This window comes from Calliphora vicina, chromosome 1 (assembly GCF_958450345.1).
Source record: "Calliphora vicina chromosome 1, idCalVici1.1, whole genome shotgun sequence".
NCBI classification, from domain to species: domain Eukaryota; kingdom Metazoa; phylum Arthropoda; class Insecta; order Diptera; family Calliphoridae; genus Calliphora; species Calliphora vicina.
In genome coordinates, this window is record NC_088780.1 from 4,301,252 (window position 1) to 4,309,811 (window position 8,560).

At 30.2% G+C, this 8,560-nt stretch overlaps 1 protein-coding gene across 1 annotated transcript in view; it reads left to right on the forward strand.

Annotated features, from left to right (window-relative positions):
- js (jiangshi) overlaps window positions 1–6,239 on the forward strand; it is a 50,533-nt gene extending 44,294 nt beyond the window's left edge. Inside the window, exons 3-6 of the mRNA XM_065498761.1 lie at window positions 3,269–3,370; window positions 3,478–3,628; window positions 3,812–3,936; window positions 4,000–6,239. Coding sequence (XP_065354833.1) covers window positions 3,269–3,370; window positions 3,478–3,628; window positions 3,812–3,936; window positions 4,000–5,604 — 1,983 coding nt within the window. The 3' untranslated portion in view covers window positions 5,605–6,239. The remainder of the gene's footprint in view (window positions 1–3,268; window positions 3,371–3,477; window positions 3,629–3,811; window positions 3,937–3,999) is intronic.
- The last annotated feature ends 2,321 nt before the right edge of the window (window positions 6,240–8,560 follow it).

The window sequence follows — 8,560 nt, forward strand, 5'->3', positions numbered from 1 at the left end:
AAATTTTTAATATGTTTAGGTAAATAAAATTTAAAAAAAAATGTTTCGATATTGTTTTTTAATTTTTTTTTAATTTATAAGAGAAAACAAATTAAGGACAAAAAAAATGTTTTTGGTGAAAAAAAAATTCGGGTTACAAAATAATTTTCCCGATATTGACCCATTGTAGGTCAAACTTACTTTAGCCTTATATACATTGTTGCAATGGAATTTGAAATATCTGTCATTAAATATCCATATTGTATATATTAATGACATAGTAATCCAGATATAGATCAAAAATAGGACAATTTCCTGATTTCTCGATTTTATATAGCAACAGAGTCCGATACATTGCTTTATCAATCATGTTTGTAAGTTATTTGGGGGCTACGGAAGGTTTATTTCAACATACAGACGGACATGACTATATCGACTCCGCTATCTATAACGATCCAGAATATATATATGTACATTGTGGGATCGCAAATGAAAAATGTAGAAATTACAAACGAAGTGACAAACTTATATGCCACTCAAACCTTGCCACTCATGATGAAATATATGTATATCGCTGGCTTAACATGCAAAGGCTCTAAGTCCATATTTTAAAATTTTACAGAGAGACAAAAAACATTCAAACTTTTTCTTGCGCAAATATTTTTGAATTCTGTAAACGCAATTTTTTTTTTGTAGTTTTCTTTATTTTCTATGTGCGTATAAGCAAAATGATAAATTAAGTATTTGCCGAAATAAATGGTTTTTGGACTTAGATCTTTTTCTATTGCTTAGTTTGTATTTTTTTATGGACTTTTTCTTAGAACTTGTCTTTTCATTTCTTATTTACTAGTTTTTATATCTGGATTACTAAGTCATTAATATAGACAATATGGGTATCTAATGATAGAAATTTCAAAGTTCATTGCAACGATGTATATAAGGCTATAGTAAGTTGGACCTACAATGGGTCAAAATCAGGAAAAATATATTTTAATCCGATTTTTTTTCATCAAAAAAATTTTGTTTGTCATAAATTTTTTTTTAATTTTTAAAAATTAAAAAATATTGGAAAAACTTGTTTAAAAAGGGTATATAAGATTCGGCACAGCCAAATATAGCTCTCCTACTTGTTTTTCACTAATAATTTAAAAAAAAATTAAAAAACTTGAAAAAAAAATTTAGAAAAAAAAATTTGGAAAAACAATTTTGAAATTTTTTTTTAAATTTTGTATACCTAAAAATATTTAAAATCACTTTAACGAGCATAAATCTCTTACAAATGTTGGTATACACATAAAATTCAATACAAATAACTTTGATGGCGACGGTCCATAATTAGTCATAGCTCCCAAATAAGAACCTCTTCCGAAAATAACTTTTTTAAATTTTAAAAGAAAAATAATTTTGCCCATTTACTTTGTGTAGGCTATTAAATGGTTGGGCTTGACAGACCATTTTTTCTTACTTGTTTTAATACATGTCATTGAACAATTTGACAGAAATGGTTAAACTGTACTTTTTATAGGGACTTTTTCTTGTGATAAATTGGACTAAGCGCTTTTGCTCATCACTACAAAACAACAACAAAAAGCGAGATAACTCCCATTTTTTTCTTTGTAATCAATGTATTTTTACTTATTGTACATTACTGTATTAAAACCGCAATTTCTAAAAAAATTGGTCTAGAGCCTTTGCATGTTAAGCCAGCGATATAAAAAAGAAAATATATAAAAGTCGTGGTAAGCGTTTTTAACAAATTTAATTTTGAATTTTTAACGATTATTCGTCAATCCAATGAATAATAGTTATTCGAATAAAAAAAACTGTAAACAAGAAACGCAAGGCAATACATATTTTGAGTAAATTGATGTCAATTGCAATTTTACACTCAGAGTAGAAATGTTTTTCATGTTAGACAAATGTATTAAATATTTAAATTGATTATGTAATAAATTGTTAAAATACATTGATAAATATTCTAAAAACTCACCACCCATTAAACAATTTTAGTTTAAAATATAAAATTTTAAAATGACTCAACTAAACCTAAATCTTTACTTAATTTAAAAACAATTTCTTGGGTTTTAGAAAATTTCCTACTGTGTAATACAATTTTCTTCAACTCATGTTACTGTCATTAAATTATACACCAACAAAAAATAATAATAATATTGAACTTTAAACTTCAACGCTCGTTATTTTCATTACATTTTTCGACACAAGCAACTGTTTGTTTTTAACAAAATATGTATGAACGTACTATGTATAAAATTAAAAACTATTCCCAGCATACATACATTGGATCATTAATCTTATATTATTGGTAATAAAAATCCCTTAAATTAAAAAAGCTACAAAGACAAAAAGAACGAACATGGTTAAAGTAACATGTTTATTGCCACTTGTCACAGCAAGTGACATCATCACTCTTAAAATACAACAAGATGGATGTTTGTTGGGCATGTTTATACATAAATCGCAGCATACTTAGGAATATGAGAATACATACCTGGTTGCAACAAAAAGTTGCAATATCATACAGCTCAACTGAGCAGAAGACTTCATAAACTTTTCAAAATTACTAAACACAAAAATATAAACAAAAAGATGTTCATACTATTTGAGAAAACTTATTGCATGTTTTCAGCAGAAAGCTAGAGTAGTAGTTGGCAAAATAAAATTAATCCAGTACATTAATTTATTTGGGGACATGAATACAGTTTGTTTAATGTAGTCATACATACTTGCATTTAAATTCATACTAAAAACAAAACATATGTACATGCAACATATTCATAGACACAGACATACATAATCTAGTTAATATGTCACTGTGATCTGCAGTGATCTACTGTGCAACTTCTGCTTAAATATATAGCGCGTGAGAGTATTTATATGCATGTGCCTTAGCTATACACAGAAGAGAGGTTGTGCCCTTTTCTACTACTTAAAGCTACTGGAAAAACTTCTTCTTGGTATATATTACGTTGTAATTGTTTCGCAGCCTTTGGAGTTTGATTTTCTTATATTGTTTAAAAACGCCAACACAATTTGGAAAAGCGATTTATCTATGACTTCATTGTTGACAGTTTACCGCCAGCAATTAATCTATGATGCATTATTTTACATTTCAATTTTATGACAAAAACAAATCTACGATCGTTGTTTGCATTTCATACTTTTGTGATTTATTGTTAACAAAAAAATTAAATTATTTTAATAAAAAATCAATATTTTTCTTTACTGTTTTTAATTTGCAATTGTGTTTTATCATCTTTATTGTGAACAGAGTCAAAATGCAATTGGAGCTCATCGAACATTTCAAAAGACTTCGTTTTCGTGTACTGGACGACCATCTGGATACTATGCTGATATTGAAACTGGTTGTCAGGTACAGTAATGAGTGAATAAATAAATTTGTCAGTTTGATGAGACCATCAAATGAAAACCATACCTTTATTTTTGTATTAATATACTATTGTTTTGTTTTTGTTAAAGGTCTACCACATGTGTGATGGTCTGGGACGTCAGTTTAGCTATTCGTGTCCGAATACAACATTATTCCAACAGCGCATGCTAATATGCGATCATTGGTACATGGTGAATTGTTCCAAAGCCGAAAGTGATTACACTGCAAATTTGTTAATAGGTCAGTCAGTCATTCAATCAGTATTCACAATAAAAACATAAAATATTCATTTGAAAATGCCACACATAGTGATCTTTAAAGAGTATTTACTTATAAAAGAGCATAAATATAAACACCTTAAAGTATGCTTTATTTTTTGTATAAAAATATTAAAGAATATTGCCATATTTTATGAATTTTCAGGCCAACGTGATAAACCATTTGTTAATGATGAGGAAAACAACTTGCGTACCCCACGACCAGATCTTTTGGATCGTCCTTATGCCCCCGACTACTCAGGAGAATCATTTAGAAATCAATATCAAAAGGTTATAGATTAAAATATGTTTTATAAGTTCTTAAATTCTATTTTTAATTTTCTTCTGCTTTAGTCACTTTCATCTGTGCTAAATCAAATCTATGATCACACTGCACAAAAAATGAAAGAGAAAAACCTGCAAACAGCTCAAAATCAATTGGGTACTGGACAACAAAGATGGAAAATACCACCTCCTAGTCGCATCATATTGCCACCAGCCTATGAGCCTCAAGTACTAGAGGAGAGTACAGTAAGACCCACAACCCGTACGTCCTATTACACCTCAACAGCTACGACCACAACACGAAAACCTTCGACATTGAGACCCACAGCAAACACTAGAAATCAGTCAACGAAATTTAATAATGTGGCTGCTTTACACAATCGACACGATGATCACTTGCAGTTGGAGCATGATGACTTGGGCACCAGTCACAGTACACGTTACAACACTTCGGCCGATTTCAATTCTGCCGAAGATCGTTTTGCCAAGTCACCACAAAAAGCTACTACCCAACGTAAAACCACCTACAATAGTAACTATAATAATGCCTTTACCACAGCCAAGCCTGCAACTACCACGAGAAAAACCACCTTAAATCCTAAAATCAAAGTACCCTCCAAAATCTATGAGCCTCCTTTACTATATCCCATATACAATTTAGATGATGCCACTTCCAAATCAACCACTACCACAAGACCCACGTATAGAGCTTCGACGGCATCACCGTTTGTAACACGAGTGTCTGCCACCACAAGTACAACCACAACCAAAGCACCCACCCGGCCGACGACAGTAGTTGGCAAACCATTTACTCGCTCCTCATTCAGCACAAGCACAAAAGTAGCCACAAATTCCAATAACATCAATAGATTTGATGTTTCCAAACTCACTAAAGAAATTAGAACACCCGCACCAGCTCAAGGATTTAAACCACCCACCCCCAGACCTCCAGTAAAAGGCTCTAATACATCGCAAAATACCAACATCAATAAGGCTGATCGGGGCAGTATAAAACATGAACAGCCTTCAAAACAGTTGTTACCACCTTTGGCCGATTTTATAACACATGATGTGGCTACCACTCAAGGACCTCCCATCTACTATGAATGGAAAGTTCCCTCAGATGGTTTGGAGCCGCCTAAATTGGAATCTCCTATAGGTGTGGATGGCCGGGAATATCCAGAAACAGTTATCGACTACAATTCCATTAGCACAAATAATGGTTTCACATCAATCTCACAATTTGGCATCGATCAAAAGAAAAGCAATAATACCAGTAGTGGAAAACCAGAAAATAAACAAACAATTCCTTCGCGATCACCCACTTCAAGATCAATAAAAGAAACCGGCCAGCCCAATGGTGTAAATGAAACAAAATCTAAAACCTCCACCACGACCAGAGCGTCCACCAGTACACAAAAATCCAGTAATCCAGGAGATATATTCCAAATACGTAAAGATCTCTCAGTGCCCGAATATGCCTTTCCCCTGGAAAACGCCGGTCGCACCGGCTATTTGGATACAGATGTGTACAATTCATTTCAGTTAAAAATACCCGAGAGACGTGCCGATAACGATGAGCATATACATTGGTATGGTGAAAATCCTAAATGTCCAGAGTGCCATCCGTCTTATGTTAGACCGGGCACCTGTGAACCCTGCATACGAAGATAGGGGGAAAGAGAGCATCGGCTCATTGCTAAATAAAATAAAAATAAAGTATTTCGATTCGTTTTATAACCTAGTTTTAAAATATACATACATATGTAAATCATAAAAATCTTCTTCATACAATTCAATTTCATACAACAAATTAGCTTAAATATGGAAATGATAAAAGACATTCAAAATTATTTTTCTATGCAATTATCTATGTATCATTATTTTATATGTAAGTTATTGTTTACCATATTAGAGTAATTTGTTCAAGAATTTCCTATTTGCATACAATCTAGATAACATAATAAATACTTAATACATTAATACAAACAAGGCAACAAGAAATGTTGCAAAGAAAACTTGGACTATGAAGTGTCCAAGAGTGTATATTATTTAAAATTAGTGGTATTTATGCGAGTACATATTGAGGGTAAACATTATTTTCATAATGAGATTGGTTAAAAATTTTAACGCTACCTGAATACCCTTATTTTTTAATTTTTAAGATTTTACTTTAGTATTTTTTTTTTTTATTTTTATACAAATTATTATTTAACTTTTAGTGCGATTGGCTTTTTTTATACAATTGTTTGTTAAGATTTTATTTTCGAAAATAATAAAATTTAATAAAAAAAAATATATAATGAAAACTTTGTTGAATTAATTTGGGAAAATGTAAGTAAATTTTATTTGTAATTCGGAAAAATTCGGAAAAAAAAAAAATTTAAAAATTAAATTAATAATAAATATTAATAGTTCTGTACCTCTTAAATTATTACAAATATCTCCCCATGCATCATACTAAAATAGATTTCGTTACATTTCGCTTCGATGTTAGTAATTTACATATTGGATTCGCCTTGGCTAACACTTACATACATATTTATTTACACTCTTTCCAACAAAACAACAACAACAAAATCTCCTCTCTTATTGCATTTACTTTTTTTATTAAAATAAACACAAACAAAAACACGCACACACCATATTTTGTTTTCACTTGTTGCTTTTTTTTTCATTCTTTGCAAACAACTGTATTAACGGTGCTTTTGCATTTCATTTAAACACATTTTTCACACAATTAGCCTTAATTTCTTGAAAATATTTTTACATATTCACAAACTAGAGATTTGTAGCTTTATTTTGCTATTAATTTTATTTAGAACAACTTAGTATTTCTTACATATTTTTGGTTAAATAAAATGCACTAATTTGCATAGATTATATTACGTCCGAACGTGTTCAATTAAAAGCGCGAACTAAATTGAAGTGGCAAATTAAACGAGAGATTAGGAGATGACAATAAAAGGATTTAGTAAACAAACAATAACAACTACAATGGAAGTTGAAGCGAGTCGAATTAATATCAATATTAATTCGCCTTGAGTAGAAATGTTTGTTGTTGTGGAAATAATGGAGATATGTATATAAATACAATTTAAGAAATAAATAATCGCTGAAATTAATAAATTTTAATCATATCCCGCATTGGCTCTGAAAATTAGTCTTTGTAAAACATTTTTTACTGAATATTTTGCTTATCAAGTGTCACAAAATCAAGAGCAGGAAACTGGAGGTTCCATAAATTAAAGGCGAATATATATGATTTTATTAAAAAACAAGTAAGAGAGCTAGTATATTCGGCCGTGCCGAAGGGTATATAAGATTACCCTTCACCAAATTATACTTTAAAATAATTTTTTTTAAATATTTTTAGGTAAACAAAATTTATTTTTTTTTAATTGTTTTTCAAATTTTTTTTTAAATTGTTTTTTAATTTTTTTTAAAAAAAGTTTTTTCCAATTTTTTTTTTGTTTTTGGAAAAAAAATGTATGACAAAAAAATTCGGGTTAAACATTTTTTTCCAGGAAACTGGAGTGATAGCATTCATCGCCAAACGCAGCCCCGTTGTTCGAATGTTCAGAAAATATTTAAAAATAAATATATAAGACATTGATTATTTTACCCGGAAAAGTTGCTTGTCAAACAGGAGAAACAAAAAACCATATATGTAAAATCAATAATAATAAAGTATTCTTGGCAATTGTTTGCGTTAAGGTGACAATATATAAAAGAGTAACGTTTCTGAGTGACTGACTGGTTCAACATAGGAGACGTCAAAAGGTAGAGACATAAAAACGTCGATAGGCCAATTTTGATAAAAACTATGATAATTAACTATTGAGACAACAAGGTATTATTTGGAACTAGAGTGCGAAGGTGTGGAAAAATCCAGTCTAAATCAATTTGTGATCATCTGAAACCGTTAATAACTTTGTAAATACTGCGATTTTACAGAAAACAAGTTCAATCTGTGATAACTCATATTTTATATGAAAAATCGATTTTTAATACACAAAACTGAAATATCTTAAATCGTAATAACTTTGTAAATACTCATGGCAGAACAAACCAGGTACAATTATTAGAAAGTACGTTCTCAATTATACATTCCCTATAACGTCAAACCAAAGAAAATTAGAAAAAAACAAAACGAAATGTCTAAAGGTAGGATCACACGATTGACGCAATGCACCAATTATTGGTCTATTTTATACGTCAATCGTGTGATTTCACAACTTATTGGCTCATATGTCAAACCACAACAATATTGTGCTTATTTGGCCCAATCAAATGCAACCCTGGTACGGCAATCATGTGAATGCTTGATAGGCAACATGCACCAATAAAAAAGTTAAAAATACACCAATATTTATTGTGCTCTAGTGCGGCAATCAAAGAAGACAATTAGCGCCAATATTAATTTTTGTAAATGAAATATTGTTTTTGTGAGCCACTCTCTGACCCACATACATCTTTTAACATTTCTTTATTAATTTTTTTATATGATAATTAAGGCCGACGCAATTTTCTTTTTTTATTTAACAAATATTTTTTTCAAAAATAGATTGTTTTTACATTTATGTAAACAAAAGAAAATTTAAAATCTAGCACAACAGCTGTTTCTCTG